At 38.2% G+C, this 19,607-nt stretch overlaps 1 protein-coding gene across 1 annotated transcript; it reads left to right on the forward strand.

Moving 5' to 3' along the window:
* Positions 1-5,208: 5,208 nt before the first annotated feature.
* LOC139730277 (sulfotransferase 1A1-like) lies at positions 5,209-17,457 on the forward strand. Its single transcript, XM_071641155.1, has 6 exons — positions 5,209-5,440; positions 8,092-8,333; positions 9,339-9,462; positions 12,511-12,605; positions 13,509-13,698; positions 17,348-17,457. Exons 1-6 carry the CDS (start codon positions 5,209-5,211, stop codon positions 17,455-17,457), a joined length of 993 nt encoding a protein of 330 aa, XP_071497256.1.
* Positions 17,458-19,607: the final 2,150 nt, after the last annotated feature.

The following is a 19,607-nucleotide window of genomic DNA, read 5'->3' on the forward strand; positions in this document are numbered from 1 at the left end:
TTGGAACAATTGTCCTGAATTAGTGTCTCAAGTGCTAAATTTGACATATGTGGTTTGTATTAGTGTATGTACATTGTTTGATGTGTATTTCGAGTGATGTTTGTCATTTACCGACATAAGTTGGTTAAAATTCCTGTTAACTAATGTTTTCATTCGGCGGTTAAATTTCAAAGAAAAGATTTAGTGTAATTCCTCAAAACTTGCTTAAGATAAAACCGACCTCAGTTGGCTTTTGGTAATCACTTTACCCAACAGTTGTGTGGTTCACTTGGAAATCGACTGTCTGTTAAAATGCTATCCAGATTTCTGAAAGCGTAGATTTGTTGGTGTAATGCAGATGTATGAATTTGACATCCAAACTGACATCGTGTGTGTGTGTGTGTGTGTGTGTGTGTGTAGTTTTTGTTTTTGTTTATTTGTTTGTTTTTTTCTAAGAGGATGCAAAACTGCCATTAATTTCTTCCCATGCATAATATAAAACACATGTTGTGGAGAGTGAAAATGCTACTCTTGTTTTTCCATAGCTGGGAGTACAGTATGTGGGTGAGTTTATTATGGGCCGTTTGTGGATTACATTATACTCTACATACGTAGCTAGTAGGTGTGAGTAGGAGAGTGAATGTAGGCATATTCTCTAAAACATCCCCTCACCTCTGTAACTACACTTCCAAAAAGAGCATGAACTGACATAAATCAAACATTAACATTTCATCCATATAGAGTTCATCGGTAATAATGATAATAATACAGTATACATTTAATGTGCCAATTCCACATGACTAACGTGCTCAAGGCGCAGTAGGAAAAGTGAGTTATGAAGTACAAAAATCTTTACACAAACATGCACATGAAAATGAATGACACAATCATGATGATCTAAAAAATATATATATATAAATAAATATATACCGTATGTCCCCAAAAAAAAATTACAACGGGGCCCTACGCATTGATATCTTTAAAAACATTGCATCAATCTAAATACAAATTCAGGGTATGAAACTATAACTCATTGTCCACATCTTACAGAAAACCCCATTCGATTTGCTTCAGTGGTCAAAGAGAAATGAGGAATTTTGTAGAGGATGTCGGGAATCTCTTTTGTCCAAGTTCTGTCTATTGTTCACACACAAAATCATCGAAGTGCTAAACTTGGAAGAATCAGACTCATGACATGCTTTACTACAATCCCCATTTCTCTGTGACCGCTTAACCAAATCGAATGGGGATTTCTGCAAAATAGAGCTAAGATGTTATATTTTAAGACCCTAAAGTAGCAATGAAAAAAAAAATCATATTGGATGTTATCAATGCGAAAATCTGATTGTAATTTTTGTGGGACATACTGCAGCATTTCCCTCAAAAATTACAATCAAATTTTCGAATTGATAACATCCAAAATGATCAACCTGTCTAAGTGCTACTTTGACCTTAAAATGTAACATCTTAGCTCTATTTTGCAGAAAACCTCATTCAATTTGGTTAAGCGGTCACAGAGAAATGTAGATTGTTGTAAAACATGTCATGAGTCTAATTTTTCCAATTTTAGCAATTCAATGCTCTAGTGCGTGAATAATAGACAGAACTTGGACAAAAGAGATTCCCGACATCCTCTACAAAATTCCTCATTTCTCTTTGACCACTGAAGCAAATCGAATGGGGTTTTCTGTAAGATGTGGGCAATGAGTTATAGTTTCATACCCTGAATTTGTATTTAGATTGATTCACTATTTTTAAAGATATCATTGCGGGGGGTCCCGTTGTAATTTTTTTGGGACATACATATTTATATATATATATATATATATGTATATATCATAATACTGGTATACTATTCTATGGTAAAAGATTGGAATGACAAGTAAAGAAGTATGTTGCTGTTTGTTTTTTTTAAGAGCTCATCTTTCATACAGTTGACTACTTTACCGACACCAGAAAAAAGAAATACTAGTCATTTTCTCGTTAACATGAAACAAGATAAGATATCATTATTTTGGATGCTGACTAATTTTGTAAAAAGAAAAAACAAAGAAAAAACAAACAAACAATAAAACAAGAACAAGGAAAATGTGACATTCGCAGATCATATTTGAGATATTGAGGTGTTGGATGTACACATTTTATGTACCGCCTTCTCAGTATATATAGCAGTGGTCCGATGCAATAATTTCTGCGTGCATACCAATATCAGTAACACAAGGAATATTTTGCAGTTTCATTGAACAGTCTGTGTTGAAAGTGTTCTTTTTTTATGCAAAAAGTTGAAAAGCTGAGATTCCAATACTGATTGTCCAATAGTCTTCTTGCATGTTACGCATCCTTGATTTCCTTTATTGTTTGTTTCGTTTTGGAAAAGTGATTTTGTAAATTCTCAGATCCATGGGGAATGTATTCACGGTATACATGTGCATGATAATTATGTAATTGATTACTAGTAAACTGCAGGTGCCCAAGGGCAACAATCTAATTTGCATATTACGCGCGGCAAACCGCTCCAGTGTGCACAGCGTGCCGCTGCGGCAGAGTTTAGCGGCAAACCGCCGCCGCTGCCGCTGCCGCAAAACCGCTCCAATGTGAACGGCCCTTTATGGTGGGTTTTTGTTTCATCTGCAAATGGTAAATTATGCCTTTTTTTTAAACGTTCGTACACACTGAATTACCGTCAGTGAAAAGTTCCCATTCTTAACTTTGATGATCAATCATATCTATGACTATCTGCAGACTAGTGGAAAATGATGATAAAAATAAGCAAAATTATAGGCAATATTAGTTAGCTACCTGCACACTATTCAATGTCTTCAAGTTTAATGAGATCATGTGTATTATCCTACATTGATATCAAACTTGTTCAGTTGTCGTTGTGTTGTTATTGTTGTTGTTGTCTTTCATGCCAAGCTATGGATCATTGCAATGAGCGCGTTTCTACTGAGAGCACCTCACATCCCTGGCATCGCCACGAATTTTGTCCAACGCAGCACCTCGTATTTTTAACGCCCAATGACGTATTTCCGAAATCTGTAGTTTTGAATTTTTGTTGGAAGAGTTGGTGACAGTCGTAAAAAACCCAATCAACTGCCAATAGTGAAAGCAGTAATTGAAGAGCTTGCTTCCAAAAGCTGCTAAATCCATCATTTTTTCAATGGCTTTAGCGCCTTTTGGAAGCAAGCTCTTCAATTATGATTGATAATTAATGGTATGTAAAGCATTCTGTGCTGTACATGCGTGTGTATATAGGCAAGACATACAATATAACAGCCATGAAACAATCTTAAAGATGCTTGTTTTCATTCACACGCCAAAAGACTATCATGTTGATGCTTTTTTTTACATGTACACACAAAGAAACTGCATGTTTGATATTATGCGTTTCTAAAAGAATTGAATTTCACTGTTTTCATTATTTCTTTTTCAGCGTTGAGGAAGTCATAATATTAATGACATGACATGCATGACGAACTGAGCTGGTAAAGAGTGCTTTATTTTCATGATCTGCTTTATCCGGTTAACGAGATGACGAATCACTCACACGAACACACCGACAAAAAACAAAGCGATAAAATATTTCCAATTCAGGGCGTTGGTGATTGGCTAGATGCTTTATAGCCTACATGTTCCAACCATCTGTAGGTTCTTAGGGATACTAGTATAGTGGTTAGGTATAAATTCGCCTCATTCATCTCCCATTTGCTCGCGTACCATCACAGGAGAAGTTTTTCACCGAGAGGACTGGGAGCCGTAGCCTTACGCCTAGGCAGACTCACTTCTTGAGAACTGGACAACCTTCTTCTTTAAAATTACAGGAATTAACAAGGTAAGATCACGGTATATATAGTTAAACTATAAGTCAGCTCAGCATCAGAAGGCAGTAACGACTCCCTTAAATTTCTGCAATTTAGTCCCTTTCTGCAGGTGATGGTAAGCTTACTATCGTAAGTCGATATGTGTACATCCCATACAAGAATAAGATTTAATTCGTCGTCAAACATACGTTTGCGAACATACACGGACAGAAAAACACCGACACATACACGTACATCCAAAGCCTACGTTTCCACCAAGTTACACAACTTTCATGTGACTTGGATTAATTTCCCTCTCAATGACATACAGAGTAACTTGATGACTATAATCAATATATTGATGAAAGCAATCAAGCTTCCTCTCGTTTCATTCGTTTTTATTATCAGATTTCTAATCAAATTAGGTTAAGAGAATGATGTTTATTTCTTTTCATGTAAAGGTTAATGTATTTGTTTGTTTGTTTGCTTGTTTTTATACCTGTATGTATGTGGGATGTTTTTTGAAGCCTTGAGTATAGTGCTGATACCAGAATGAAATAGAAGTGACATTTTCTAATCAGAAAAAAAAATGTTTACACGAGATTGAAAAATCCTATTGTGAAATAACTAATTGCCCTATAAAACATGCTTAAAATATTCTTGAACATGTTTTTTTTTTCTGCAGGTATGTGTCTGAGTTTCAAGAAGTTGCAAATAACACATAACTTTTAAGGTATCCAACAATAATGTATAAACATTCATCGGCATCTTGGTCAATAGTATGACAAACTGTTCATTAATCTATTTTCTCAGAGACATTCCAATCGCATCTAACATAGTAAACTTAAAAATACCGGAGCGTCTCAATTCGAATTAAAGTGCAGCACATCCTAGAAATGTCAAACATTAAAGCCGGAAAAACCTGAAAAAAGGCTATCTGGCTACAGGCCTATACTAACATAGAATGAAAGTAAAGATTATCTCATTTCATATTTTTCTAGTTATATCGCGCTTGAAAGATACAGCGTGAAGCAGTAAGATTAGTACAAAGTAAAATTCTGGCGTTTGAACAATGTGAACGCAGTGCCCAACCGTGTGTGAGTAAAATGTCGACTCCATGAACACTATGTCGCACACTGGACACTGTGATTACACAGTGTATTCCCACAGTGGGCTATTGGATGTGAACACACTGTGAATATTCTGCTAGAAAACACACATTCATGAAAATGCTCGAATCTTAACCTTGTCTTCCACACTGCATTCTCTCGAGGGCTGAGTTCCCCTATACTTTATCTGGTTAATGTGTGTGGTAACGGACTTTCTCCTATTGTGTGTGTTATTGAAAGGTACATTGTTTTCGTTCTATGCGAGATATAATCATTCGCTGATTGATTGGTTATTGGCTAATTTTCAAGTGTCATACAAGATGGCGGACGAGAGGACGTTGACAAACGGGAAAGCGGAAAAGGAGAACTTTACGGACTTGACAGTGGAAGAGAAGAAGTCGACGAACGAGACGCCCCGGACGCCCCGAATTGCCCTCAACACTTACAAGGGCATTGTATTCCCCCCTCACGTAAAGCCCGAGTTTATCGAAGGGGTCCAGTCCATGAAGTTTCATCCAGATGATATCATTATAGTCACCTCTCCGAAATCAGGTGAGGTCATACTCTATAACAATCTATTACCTACCTGTATATTCTGTTTTCCTTATACATGTACTATCAAAACGTATCGGGATGGCGAGAAATTATGTCCTTCAAGGTCCTGTCACACCTCTGAGTGCAAGCCTTGGGTGCGACTTGCGAAGAACAATTTTTACCATCCGGAGGTCCCCGCAGATGACCCGCAGATGACAGTATATACCTAGCACGTATCTCACCCGTAGTCGCCCGGAGGTGCGCACGCAAATCCTTTTTACCCGCAGCCATGTTTAGGCGCTGTCCACAATTTTCCGGGTAAGCTGCGGGGGCTTGTTGCGTGTGGGGATTTTCCAGCATAGCGGACAATTTTGTGAGGGCGGACAAGGATTTTGGCGAGTTTTGCATGTGTCTTACTTGCTGGACTCGTTCTACTTAAGTTCTACTTGCGGGTATTCTGTTTGACCTCCATGCTGACAGCTAACAGCTCAGGGACAGCTCAGGGAAGGAATTTCTCTGAAGGAATGGCAGAAGTCCCACAGAGTGCCATTATCTTGGCCTCATACGGGGATTGCGAAGTACCTGCGTTTATACAGCTGCGAAGTAGGCCTACCTGCGTGGGAGTTGCCTGCGAGGTGCTGCCGCTGAGGGCCTCCTACTGGCGTCCTGCGTGGACCTCTGCGGGCAATCCCTGCGAGTCACCCGGAAAAAAAGTTTTGGTCATGCTCAAAACTTGACTGCTAGGTACTGTCAGGTGCAGACCAACTGCTGGGAGGTCCGGGTAGCAAAATGTTTTCCCTGCAAGTCATCCCGCAATGCTTCCCCAGACACGGTTTGACAAGGCCTTGAGCATGCTCAAAACTCGTTCCGGATCAGTCGCGGGGGTTTGCCCGCAGAGTACACGCATAACACCAGCAGGAGACCCTTAGCGGCAGCACCTCGCATAGGCAACTCCCACGTAGGTACTTCGCAGCTGTAACGCAGGTACTTCGCAGTCCCCGTATGTCGCTGGTAGCTGAAAATGAATCGGTTTCAAAGCTTTCACGCAGGTCACACGGAATACAGGCTGACAGGTATCAAGTAGCTGGTAAATAGCACGCCTCTAGCAGTAAGACGCAAGTTCGGAACTCGCCAACATCCTTGTCCACCCGCAGAAAATTCTCCTGCGTGCTGGAAAATCCCTACTCGCAACAAGCCCGCGTAGCTTTCCTGGAAAGATGTGACAGGGTCTTTATTGTTAACATATTACGCTTAAGACGTAGATCACCAAAACAGATCTATGGTTTGTATTGAGGGAAAAAAAAATCCCTCCAAGTGAGGTATGATAATTACCACTCCTTCAAAGTTATATTGATAAATATGTTTTGACGATAGAAAACATCCTGACAATTATGACATCAGGGAACTCTGTCCTTGCCACATCATCATCTGATTAATAAAGAGGTGCATCACTAGTGTAACAACAAACATATTTGCTATTAAACAAGTATACATCTCAAGCATACCTTTCGAGGCAACGTTGATATTGGGCGAGTTCCGAGATAAACACATGTTGACTCAATTAACTGTATATTGTAACCCACTCGTGTCTATGGACGCTCTAAATAGCCATGTATAATCATAATACAGTGTATACCCAAGTGAATATTATGTGATGAAGGTTATTTCTAATTACCGTCAGGCATGAATCCACGAACAAGAATGTTTTAGTTTGTTGTTAATCTAATCGACTTGCAAAGCCTAACCATGCACTAGATCCTATCCTATCCTAAGATCTTATTAGTACGAAAATTAATGATCACTAGCTTTCTTTATGTCCACGAGATTTCCCGCCACCAAACCATTCTGGAGATCTGAAGATCATGCATGAAACTTTCAAATTTTTATGATTGTGATGTGATCTCAATCACCCATGGCCACGTCTTCACTCCTGGAATTGCTCTACATCTTTTTTTTTTAAATGCATTTTATATTGCTCTATAGCATTACCAAGTACAACTTCATGCATCTGGTTTAGGAAGGTCTTAGTTGGCAAAGCATCATGGGAAAACGAACCGGGCGTGCATTCATATGGCGCGTTTTACCGCACCGAGCACGGTACAGGCGACGGACAGCGCGGGTTTTTGCTGTGGTACGCCAAAAGGAACCATATCTGGTTCTGCTAAAAAAGAATCAGTTATTGTTATTCTAATAATTATTCTATTCTAATGTCAAAATCAGGAGCAACAAAATCAACAGTATACCAATAATTTACAATTAATTGACAAAAATAGTAGCGGGGAAGTGATATTATAACAGAACCAGACCTGGTTCCTTTTAGCGCACCATAGCAAAATCCGCGTTCCGTGACGCGTGCTGGATTCGGTGTAAACGCAGCTTAACGCAGGACCTTGTGATAAGAATGTGCAATGTTCCCACAGCAGATATACTGAGTAACTATTAAAGACAAAGATTTTCTTCCCTCCAAAACATGAATTTCCCACTTATTGTGTGCATGCTGATAAAGACAAAAAACTCCACGTCCTGTTTTGGATATGCAGAGAATTGGGAAGCGATTTTCCCCTCGCTTTGAGCAGACTTCCTATAATTATGGCAAACTATTGCAACAAATCTTGCGAATTATCAAGTCTCGGAAGCAACAGGTTTGGACAACTAACTTTCTTCTTCAGGCACCCACTGGATGGTAGAGATAGTACATCTACTCCTAGCCGACGGAGTGTGGGAGAACGTGCGGCGAGCATCTATGAAGTATCACGTTGAGGGGGGCATGTCCAGCATGGACACGATGAAGTCCCGCTCACCGATCCGGCCTTTCTATCACGAACTGGACAAAATGGATTCTGCACGAGTGATGACCTCTCATCTACCGCTCCATCTCCTACCGCCAGGAATCTTTGAGGCCAAAGCGAAGGTAACATGCATTCACCTTCTCGGTACCTCCGGTTGACCTCAAATTTGCAATAACGGTCGCAGGCCATATTTTTTTTTCTGTGATAAGAAACAGAACTGATAAATGTTTCACGTAAAATTATATTCCTTGTGGCATGTCACCGAATTAGGAAATACGCGTATGTGTGCGTGTGCGTGAGTGTGTGTGTGTGTGTGTGTGTTTGTTTGTATCATGCAGATTCGTGTGTTAGGGCTTCTTCTAACGATTTAGGGTTCATAACCTTCAACATGGCCACGTTGTCGAAAACTCGGTCCTTCTTATTAAGGTGAAACCATGATCCATTTTACTCTCTGCATATTCAAGACACGGTTTGTCACTGGGAGCTATGTTAGGAGAAAATCTAAACACAAATCCTAAACACAAATCCTACACACCAACCTGCGTTCGCACAGGATGGCCTATAAAGCAACATTCATTGACAGATCTCATGCAGTGAGACATGCATTGTTCCTTCACAATAACACGCAAACTTGGAAAAGTGCAATTTGTCATTGTCGTCTTTAAAGTTCATGTGCTCAGTCATTCATGACATTTGTCATCATAATTAGGTATCAATGGAAAGATGAAGAGTTCCCCTCTCCTCACAATCAACATTGCAATCTCCATAGCCGACAATTACGAAATGGTAGCCCTCCATAGTTGGATTTCCTTATTTTTTTGATACACTCTGCAGTACACTCACTCTCGACAGTTACTGTAAGGACTAACGAACCTCGGAATAACGAAGCTTATTTTATTTTCGGATTAATGAGCCTTCGGAACGACAAACCTCATATATCTGAATATATTCTATAGCGCACTTTTTTTTTTTTACTATCAGTTAAACGAAAGTCCAAGTATATATGGGATTTGTGTGTTTCGGAATAACGAACCTTATTATTTCATTTTCGGAATAACGAACAAGGATTGACGAACCTTCGGAATAACAAACATTCACTACAAAGTCATGTTGTTTTCAATCCCCAGATCATATACCTGGCGAGGAATCCTAAAGACGTGATGACGTCCTACTTCAGGTTTGTAACTCACACCCCGCAAGGCGACTATTTCACATGGGACAAGCTTCTCAACAACGTGTTCACCGATCAAAGTAAGAGACACTGAAGGCAATATTCAATTTTTTATCTTCGTAAAGGTGCATAGTCCCGGTAGTGTAGAGGGCGCTGTTGATGATACTGCTGATCACCGTTAGCATTGATATGAAGATTACCGAAGTTGAGCTGTCATCAAGAGTAAAGTGCGTAGGTGTTGCTTCGTAACGTTGCCTTCGTTGTCCTCTCTGCGCATTGCGCAGTCTGTAGTAATGCCAGGGTGCGTGCATATGCGCTTCTTGACATCACAAAAGAAGTTTGCTAAAGCTGTCATCCCCCTCAGCCGAATCATGAGCCGAACTGTGATCGGACCACTGACTACAGTGGATCGGACTCCTTCGGACTCGGGGAAGTGGGCCACAGCATAAGCGCCAAAGAGGAGTCGATAGCATAGGTCTCTATAGGAAACTTGCGCCGTGCGCCCGCGTACGCATTTGACTAAAACACCGGGACCATGCACCTTTGACCGATCGATTCATAGATATGAATAGTTATCATGATATTATCGTGGATAGATTGGCGTTCATTGACTTCCTGAATAACGTCATGTTTTTCTGTCATCGATTTCTCACATCCAAGCCTTTTAACACGTATTCAATTTGTCACACTTTATTTCAGAAATACAAGTGTAACTAAAAAGAAAATGAATCAAAAGCATGAATCAACGGTATGAAAAACTAAAGTGTGCATATATAGGAGAGTAGGGATTTGCAAGCTAAAGACCAATTTGCATACACGTGTGTGTTTGTAGAGTTTCTTTACAAGCTGTTGAATTGTCATGATGCATGATGTCAATGTGTCATAAGATTGACTATTTTGTGACTGTGCTTATGATTAAATAAACCCTGCATCAGACAACCAACGAAAAGTCGCCAGATATGGATTTTTAGTCAAGAGCAGATTCTGAAAGATCAGAATCTAAGTTCTAAAATGATGCATGAGTCAAATCAAATGGACTCTCGAAACCCATTTGAATATTGGAGGGTAGGCACACACTTTGAAAGAGTGTGCACTGAGAATACAGGCTATTCAAGCTCTTAGTCTTACCAAGAGGCTAAGGTGAGCTTGCTATCAAGAAACAAACCTGAAAATTTGATAGAGGAAACTTTCGCTATGACTTCATTATCCAGAAAAATGTTCCGGGATAATATTTCCAAAGAAATACTGAAAAGCATACATTTATATTTTTTTAAAGATTAATTGAGGATTTCTTTGCTCTTATCCAGTAAAGTAATCTAATCGACTCGATATTCGAAGTATCAGTCAATAGCTCAGGATCAGAGCAAGAAAAACACATTTGAATCATCAGGGAATAATAAAAAAGGAAAGAAAACTTGATGAATTTCTATAATAACTTTATCGTCGATATCGAGAACAAAATAATAAAAGTGGTCCGAGTAAGCTTCCTTGCGGTAAACCACAAGTGATATATCGTGCGTAACAGATGTAGTATGACCATTGATATCATACAAATTGTCTGCGATTAGTGAGGTAATTCTTGAGGCTCTCAACAAAGGTCGTACCTCAAATACCATAATGGGATAATTTGTAAAGTATTTTGTGGTCGAGGGTATCGAAGGCCTTAGAGAAATCCAGGAATACACCTATCATGCTTATGGTATGATAAAATGTATCTATAGCTTTAGAGACTTTGAAGAAAAGGACTTCATAGGATGTGTTGTGTTCTTGCCGAAAACCAAATTGATTATTAGAAATATTATTATGCTTAGTAAGAAAATGTAAAAGTCTTGGGTAAACAACTTTTTTTTTAGTAATTTAGAAAATGGAGAACAAATATATTGGTTTGTAATTACAGACATCTTCCCTATTCCCGTTCTTAAAAACTGGAATACCCGTAGATACGTTCGTAACCTCACGGACAATACTGTTATTTGCAGCCAAATTAAACACATGTACCAAGGGATCAACGATAAAATTTATAATATATTTTAACAGAATATCATCAATATTATCATAACAAGCACTTTTCTTATACTCTTTAAATTCCGAACTATATTATCGATTAGTTCGGTCCTGTGTGTTGGAGAAAAAAAAGAAGAGCTAAAATCAGGAGTTTGTAAAAGAAAAAAAAATCAACAAACAGCTTTTCGGACTGGGGGGTCATTTGGGAGAGATTATTTCTTATTTGTAAAAAATACTGATCAAAGATATATGCTGCAGACCTTGAATTGTAGTAGTCCATGCAGGGTGTTTCCTTCTCGGGGGAAATTCATAGAATAATTCTGTTTCCTTTCACTGGTATGCAAGTTATCATTATACCCAGTTCCCTGTTTGGGGCCATCCCACAAGACCGACGCCCATGAGTCATACAGCTCACGAGTCCTACAGCCCATGAGTTTATAAGGAAATAAAGCCCATGATACCGACACCAGGTAAAAACAGCCAACTAGTTCGACAGATACAACACAGGGTTTAATGTGTCGGTCTCGTGGGCTTTGTTTGCTTATTTATAGGTGTAAAACTCATGGGCTGTATGACTCGTGAGCTGTATAACTCGCAGAATAGGCTGTATGACTCGTGGTGTCGTTAATTCTCGTGACGTGCACCCCCTTTCCTCATTAATATCTGTATCTATATAAAATGTTCCTGTTTTTTATCATTTTCGTATCACTTTTGGGAATCTAAGCTTCTGTGTAGACTGTATTTATTACTTTTATGTCTGTATTCAACAACACGAACGTTTAAATTCTGAATGTGTTTATAACCCACTTATGAAACTTGGAGATGGAAAAACAAAACAAAAAACAAGCACACGAACAGACAGGCAAAAACACAGGCACACACGAAATATGGGGACAACCATGTTATAATCATCTCACTTCGAGAAAGCATATATAAGCGTTAAGACGTGTTTTGTGATGACAGGATTTATTTATCGAAAGTCGTGTCGCTTTTGAATAAAGGCATACGATATACTTTAACCAACACCTCAAAAGGATTCCCACATGAACTATTCCAATAATGTTATTTTTACTAGACCAATCTAGATTTAACTGTTGACTTTTTTCCTTCATATCGTCGTCTAGACATCTACGGAGCTTGGGACAAGCATGTCTTGTCATACTGGAAAGTCAGACACTTAGAGAACATCATGTTCTTAAAGTTCGAAGACATGAAAACGGTGCGTATAAATGAAACGGTATTTTCATTTCTGTAACCCTTTGTGAAACGTAAATTCAGTGGAAATGATATATTTTACCCTTCGAACGGGTCTAGGGCATGACCCCCGGGAGATTACCCCGGACCGTTCCCCTGACCCTAACCCTATCCTAATCCTGAACCTAATCCTAACCCTAATCCAAACTATAACCCTAAAACCCACCCCTACCCCTAAACGTTACCCTAACCTTATCACTAACCTGTATTTAGTCGGGGGGGGGGGGTGGTAATTTCCCTTCGGGGTAATTGCTCCGATACGCCTTGAGACGTGCCAGCTCTAATCCTGTGTATTACTTGAGCAAAAAAGAAAAAAAAAGTACAGATAGAGTCTACAGACAAAGGGAATTAAAAGGATGGTACAGTATTGAAGGAGATGAGAATTGGGCTTTTAACTTTTTGCGAGATACCAAGAAAGCACTTATGATATAGTATAGAACTCACCATTTCAAGAGGAATTCAAAGTTCATTTGATGAAAATCGGGTTTGGATGACTGAAACATCCAAAAACAAAGTAAAGCAAAGTGATCGTAATAAAGTGTGGGTCCCACACTTTATTAGAATTACTCTTTTTGGATATCTTAGCCATTTCAAAACCAATTTTTCATCAAATAAACGTTGAATTCCTCATAGAATAAACATGCTTTTTCATATTTCACAAGAGGTTTCTCATTATCTCACCAAAAAATGTTAGAAACCTGAAATTAGGTCTCAACCAAAACTATACAATCCCTTCAAGCAAACAAAGCCAAGGAATGACATGTTGATAGATAAGAGAGAGAAATGAAAGCACTTGTTTTTAAATTTGATATGTGTTTCCGATCTCATTTATTTGCTCTCCTATGTTTTCATTCATTCATAATCAAAGAAACTGCGAGAGTGCGTCGCAAGCATAGCTAAATTCATCAACCACCCGATATCCGAGGATGTACTGGATGACGTCATTTCTAAAATCTCGATCGACGGAATCAGAAAAGAGATGGCACGTCTTGAAGAGACCTCGAAAGATGGTAATCAGTACGGCAGAGCGCACGGCGCTGTCAGTTACTACCGGAAAGGTGAGAGTATTGTTATTTTCGTTATCATTATAATTTTTGTAATTGTTATTATTGGTAGTGTTATTAGTGTTATAATTGTTGTTATCGTTTTATACAGTATGATATCTGACCTTCATCACAACGTTGCAAAGTCGCACACCTTGATTTTATGTGAGGTCTCAAAAAAGTTGAAATGGTTCAACCGAGTCAATCTTGAGTTTTTTATTCATATTTTCTGAAAGAGGTATCCTTATTCTACATTATTCTTTAAATTGGGATCATAACATGAATAGGAATGGTGTTTCAACAGTTTTTCTATAACCCTTTCTTTTTCGGGGGGGGGGGGAGGATAGAATGATGTCTTTGAAATCCTTTGCACACTCTTCACTTTTAAGTCTGAAAACCTTTGAAATGATAACGCTCCTGCTTTGAAAATTAGCATTAATCATGGACAAATTGTGTTGATAGAACATGCTCAATTTCAGCTTAATCTGTGAATACCTTTATTGTTGTTTCTCCGGTGGTTTACATCCTTGGTTGTGTCCCTTTCATCGCACAGCTAGCACGGCTTGGTGAAGATTAAGTGCTTGAATACCCTGTACTTTAGAGCCTCTTTTCTCAGTTTACTCTTTTCCAGAGTGTGTGCTTTCTTTCCAGTATTTAGGTAGGTTAGGGGAGTCCGTCGTGAGTTATACATCATTCAAAAGCTTAGAGTCTGCTCTTTCAGAATTTACCATTAACTAAGAATCCATGTCTGGCGACATTTTGCTGGTTTTGTGAGCAGGGACACATATGATAATGTTGCATGGCGATAATAGTAATTATAGATATAATAATAATAATAATAATAATAATAATAATAATAATAATAATAATAAGGTCTTATTTATCCAGGGTAGCCTCTTCAGTGTTGCCACTGCTCTACCAGAGGGCCCTGCCATTATTATTACCAGCGTTGCCAGGTACCCATTTATACGCCTATAGTATACACAGAAAAGGACAAAATGTATATATACGTGTATATCATTATGCAATAAATTTATATGTTCGCTTTCTGTTTTACTGCTTTTTTATGGTACACTTATGACATAAAGATGATATAGACCATCAAGGGTAATGCAATATCAGTAAAATACAATGGTCTCATCATGTTAAAAATAGCCGCGTCAGTAGAGTCAGTTCTTGTAAAAATGTAATTTATTGATTTATCAGGTACAAATTCAAGCGCTTCTTGTCAATGACATGGTAGGGCAAAATACCTTGACCGAGGATTCGAGTCCAAGATCACTAAATCATTAGACAATACAACTTATCCGCTGTATAAAGCAGAATAATACAGTACGAACACTTCCAACTGTGGAATATGGTTTGTTGAGTCGTTTGCTGAGCCTTTTGTGAAGAGGAAATTGTACTACATGGAATACGTAGAGTAATACGTGGAATAAAAGGTGTTAATACCTATAAACTCCGAATTACTTTACAGCATGCCACTGTAACTGAAAAGTTCAAGCAAATCAAAGCAAATGAGTTATGAATATGAACATTAATTATACTCTGCTTCAAACAGATAACAGGTGTCAAAATATATGTAAAGTTTGACCTCAAAACGGATCAACTCCATGTTTAGATTTCCCATTGAAGCTACTGCACAATCTACTACTAAAATCAAAAGAAAACATCAAATATTTATAATAATATCTTTCAGAATATTACTTCTTATGTAACATATGATGAATCACTTCAAAGGTTATTGCTCTATCTGCTGATGGAGTAACTTTAAAGCGAAAAAACAAACAAACCCAGCTTAGGCATTTTTGCGACAAATCTCATCTTTTTGGCAACACCAGCTACAGGGGAGAAAAATACGACTGCGATTGATCAAGAGAGCTTGAAGTGTATGTCCTATTGGATTCAAAGCTCTGAGAATATAATGGGGCTTTCTGTTTGTAGATTGAAAGTTTGCTGCACTAAGAGCCGTTTGAGATTCATAATGATTTTGAAAGAAAAATAACAATATAGGAATTATTTGTTTCAAACTGTAAACCTGCGTGGTTAAAAGGGGAGCTACGTTTAAGGACATTATTATTATTTTTTTAACCTTTTCCATCATTTTTACGACGTGCTAACGAGAAGAGTGATTACACTTTTCAAAATACTCAAATGGTGTAAAACTTGATGTCTAGTAATTTGAATCACACGAGGAAGATATAACTCGTGACGTTTCTCTGCTTAAAGGGATGGTATATTATTGGTTGGAACTAGGATTCAGCCTTTAACTTTTTGCATGATATTTAGAAAACATCTTATCATATGTAATGTTAAAAAGGGCATACAATTCTATGAGGAATTCAAAGTTTATTTGATAAAAATCGGTTCTGAATTGGCTGAGCTACAAAAAGCAAAGTAAAGCAAAGAGGTTCTAACTAAAGGTGGGCCCCACCTTTTATGAGGATCCCTTTGTTTTGGATATTTCAGCCATTTCAAAATCAATTTTCATCAAAAGAACATTAAATTCCTCTTAGAATTATTTTGCTCTTTCATATTAGATTCATTAGTGGTTTCTCATCATCTCACAAAAAAAGAAGAAGTTGAAAACCTAAGTTCCAATCTCAACAAAAACTATGCCACCCCTTTAAATATAACTTTCCTGTACATGCAACTTGTTTGTCTCTACGTGTGTGTGCGTTTTTTTTATTTGTTGTATAATTATATCTTGATTTCTGAATAAAAACATTTATTAATGACCCACTGGAAGCCCAGAAGAAAGAGAGAAAAAACTATAAACGTAAACATAGATGCATGGCCGGCGCAGCCTTGGGGGCCGTACTATGGGGGCTCGGGCCCCCACACTTTTTGTGCCCCATACAAAGGAATACATAAGGTGTCATCACTTTGGGCCCCCACACTTTTTTTAAACCAGAAGTACGTAAGTGGCACTAATATAGAAATAGATAGGGATCTTGAAGTATGGCGGCGGTAAGGTTATGTTTTTTCTCTGAAGACCTTTTTTTTTTGTTTTTTGCTTGTCAGCTGAAGAAACTCGGAAGTGGACGGGGAGAAGAGATGAGCCTTTTTTTTTTTTTTTTGCTTGTTAGCTCATGAAACCCGGAAGTGGGCCCCCACACTTTTGTAAACACTGCGCCGGCCCTGGATGTCCACTCTTGAAACATCCGAGTCAGAACTAACCCGGAACTGGGTCCGTTGGGGTCACACACCCGTTCCGGGTCAGAAATGACAAGGAATGGGGTCAGATATGACCCATTCAGAGTCATGAATTGGGTCAGGGTGACCCAATTCGGGGTCTGCATGACCAAATTCCAAGTCATTTTTGACCCGGAACGGTGTGTGACCCCAACGGACCCAGTTACGGGTCAGTTCTGACTCGGATTTTTTTAGAGTGTAAAACGAAAACGATCCTACCACAGACAATAAGTGTCCGGACACTACCAAAAATGATAGTGCACCATGTTGTATTAGTGATAATTAAGACTACCTAGAGTAACTTTTATTATTGAAATACATGTACACAAAATAAGGCAGGGAGAACAGAGATAGTAACGGTATGATACCAGTATTAGTACATACTACAACAGCCTGAAAAAACACTCAAAATGAGTGGGCTCTTTTTATAGTTTTGTTTGTCTTCGTTCTTGTTCTTATGATTCTACAGGAATCGTCGGTGACTGGAAGAACTGCTTCACTGTGGCACAAAGTGAGCAATTCGACAGAGAACTGCAAGATCGACTCCACGGGAGTGGGTTAACATTTGATTTCGAGTAACCGTCCACCAGCTCCCTCCGCTAGTTTGCAGGCACAAACCCTTCTTGGTCGTAAAGGAGTCTGCGGCAAGACTACTACATGCACCACCGGCACCATTACCGTTTGTATCATTATATACGGCACTGACTGACACTATGGCTGCCCCATAGGCCCTGTCTGTATTATAGCTAGAGGCTGTAATGCCAATGGTGCATATGGTAGTCTTGGCGAAGACTCCTCTATAGCCAACAAGGTTTCGTTCCTTGCTAATTACCCCTCCTCCTCCCTACTCCTCATCCAGAATAAAAAGAAACTTTGTATCTCAATTTGAAAATTGAATGATGTTCATTGTTTCTTTTTAGACGGTTTATTACACAAGTTGATAATCACATATCAATTTTGTTTAATTCTTTGGTATTTTGTGGGTATTGAGGTTTCAAGTTATATACACGTGTATATGATACATAGATTATATTATATCTGTATTATATAATGACACTGTACATGTTATAAAATGTAAGAAATATGAAACCTACATGGTTTTCAAACCAGCGATATAGAATTCGGATTCTGTTGGTAGAATAATAATAGTAAAAGTAATAGCACATTTGGACAATTTGATTTTTAAACTGGTTTATCGGCTCCTGAGGACATAGATCTGGCTTGAATAGGGGACATCATTGTTTTTGGAAAGATTGTTTTTTTGTACAACCTTTTTATTTGGTTTAAATGTGTATTTAATGACTCACTAAATATCTACTTTATGTGCTACTTGTACTTTTTCTTTAAATCATTTATTATGGTAATTACGCTTTCTTTTGAAGACTCAATAAAGGGATATCTTCCCATCGTGGATTGTTCCAAATGAAAAGAAAAAAAAGTCACGATTATTGAATTGACTACCGTTGCATGAACAAAGGTAAAAATGCAAATGTTTTTCGTTAATTAACATCATCTGAACAACCGTGTGATGTTATAGTCTAGCTGAATAAGATTACTGTAACAAGTAGTGTATTAATGATATGCATTATTCAGTCCGATTTAAGAAATGGGATCAGAATGATTATGGTTAGGATTAGCCTGACACATTCTCTAGGTCTGGCTTTGTTATATTATTTTCACACTGACACTGTATACTAGTGGTAATTACTTGTGGTATAAGACTTGTTTCATAAGGACGGTAGGTGGCTGCCGTTTCGTTGCTGTTGTGTTCTCTTTTTTGTGTGTGTGGGGATTAAGCTTTGCTGAATAAGTCGGATTTTTATGACGTTTTGGTTAAATGTAATTGGCTATGAAATGAAATGCTTATATCATGTTATAAATTATTTAGATACCAACGCATTAGGAAAAGGTAAGTTAGAATTTCTTTATTTTTTCATTTTTTTTTTATCGGGTGGTGTTTGTTATTCCGAAGGTTCGTTATTCCTAAGGTTCGTTATTCCGAAGGTTCGTTAATCCGAAACAGACAAATTCCCTATACCTAGAGGTTCGTTAATCCGAAAATGAAAAAGGGTTCGTTAATCCGAACATTCGTTTCGTTATTCCGAAGGTTCGTTAATCCGAAAATGAAACAGGATTCGCTATTCCGAAAGCTCGTTTATCCGAAAATGAAATAGAGTTCGTTATTCCGAAGGCTTGTTAATCCGAAAATGAAATAGAGTTCGTTATTCCGAAGGTTCGTTAATCCGAAAATGAAACAGGATTCGCTATTCCGAAAGCTCGTTTATCCGAAAATGAAATAGAGTTTGTTATTCCGAAGGCTCGTTTATCCGAAAATGAAATAGAGTTCGTTATTCCGAAGGTTCGTCGATCCTACAATGAAATAGGGTCCGTAACGAACTTTCAGAATAGGCCTAACGAGCTTTGTTTTATTTTCGGATTAACGAACCTTTGGAATAACGAGCCTTATTTCCATTTTCGGATTAATGAACATCGGAATAACAAACCTTATCACATTTTCGGATTAACGATCCTTCGGAATAACGAACCTTCTGAATAACGAACCTTCTGAATAACGAACCTTCGGACTAAAGAACCTTCGGACTAAAGAACCTTCGGAATAACGAACTCTAACCGAAATATCAAGGGTGTTGAACACTCCTGCCCTGATATGTAAACTGTCATTGATTGTTGATTCTTTTCTTTTATTCTGATGAATTACTCAGTACATA

This window comes from Diadema antillarum, unplaced genomic scaffold, assembly GCF_040938485.1.
Source record: "Diadema antillarum isolate AM-2024a unplaced genomic scaffold, OU_Dant_1.0 seq00000300_RagTag, whole genome shotgun sequence".
In the NCBI taxonomy this organism is placed as follows: domain Eukaryota; kingdom Metazoa; phylum Echinodermata; class Echinoidea; order Diadematoida; family Diadematidae; genus Diadema; species Diadema antillarum.

Coding starts and splice junctions, on each gene's coding strand:
- LOC139730277 (XM_071641155.1), top strand. CDS start 5,209: ATGGCGGACGAGAGGACGTTGACAAACGGGAAAGCGGAAAAGGAGAAC. Junction 8,334..9,338: donor TCTTTGAGGCCAAAGCGAAG/GTAACATGCATT, acceptor TTCAATCCCCAG/ATCATATACCTGGCGAGGAA. Junction 12,606..13,508: donor AGTTCGAAGACATGAAAACG/GTGCGTATAAAT, acceptor TCATAATCAAAG/AAACTGCGAGAGTGCGTCGC.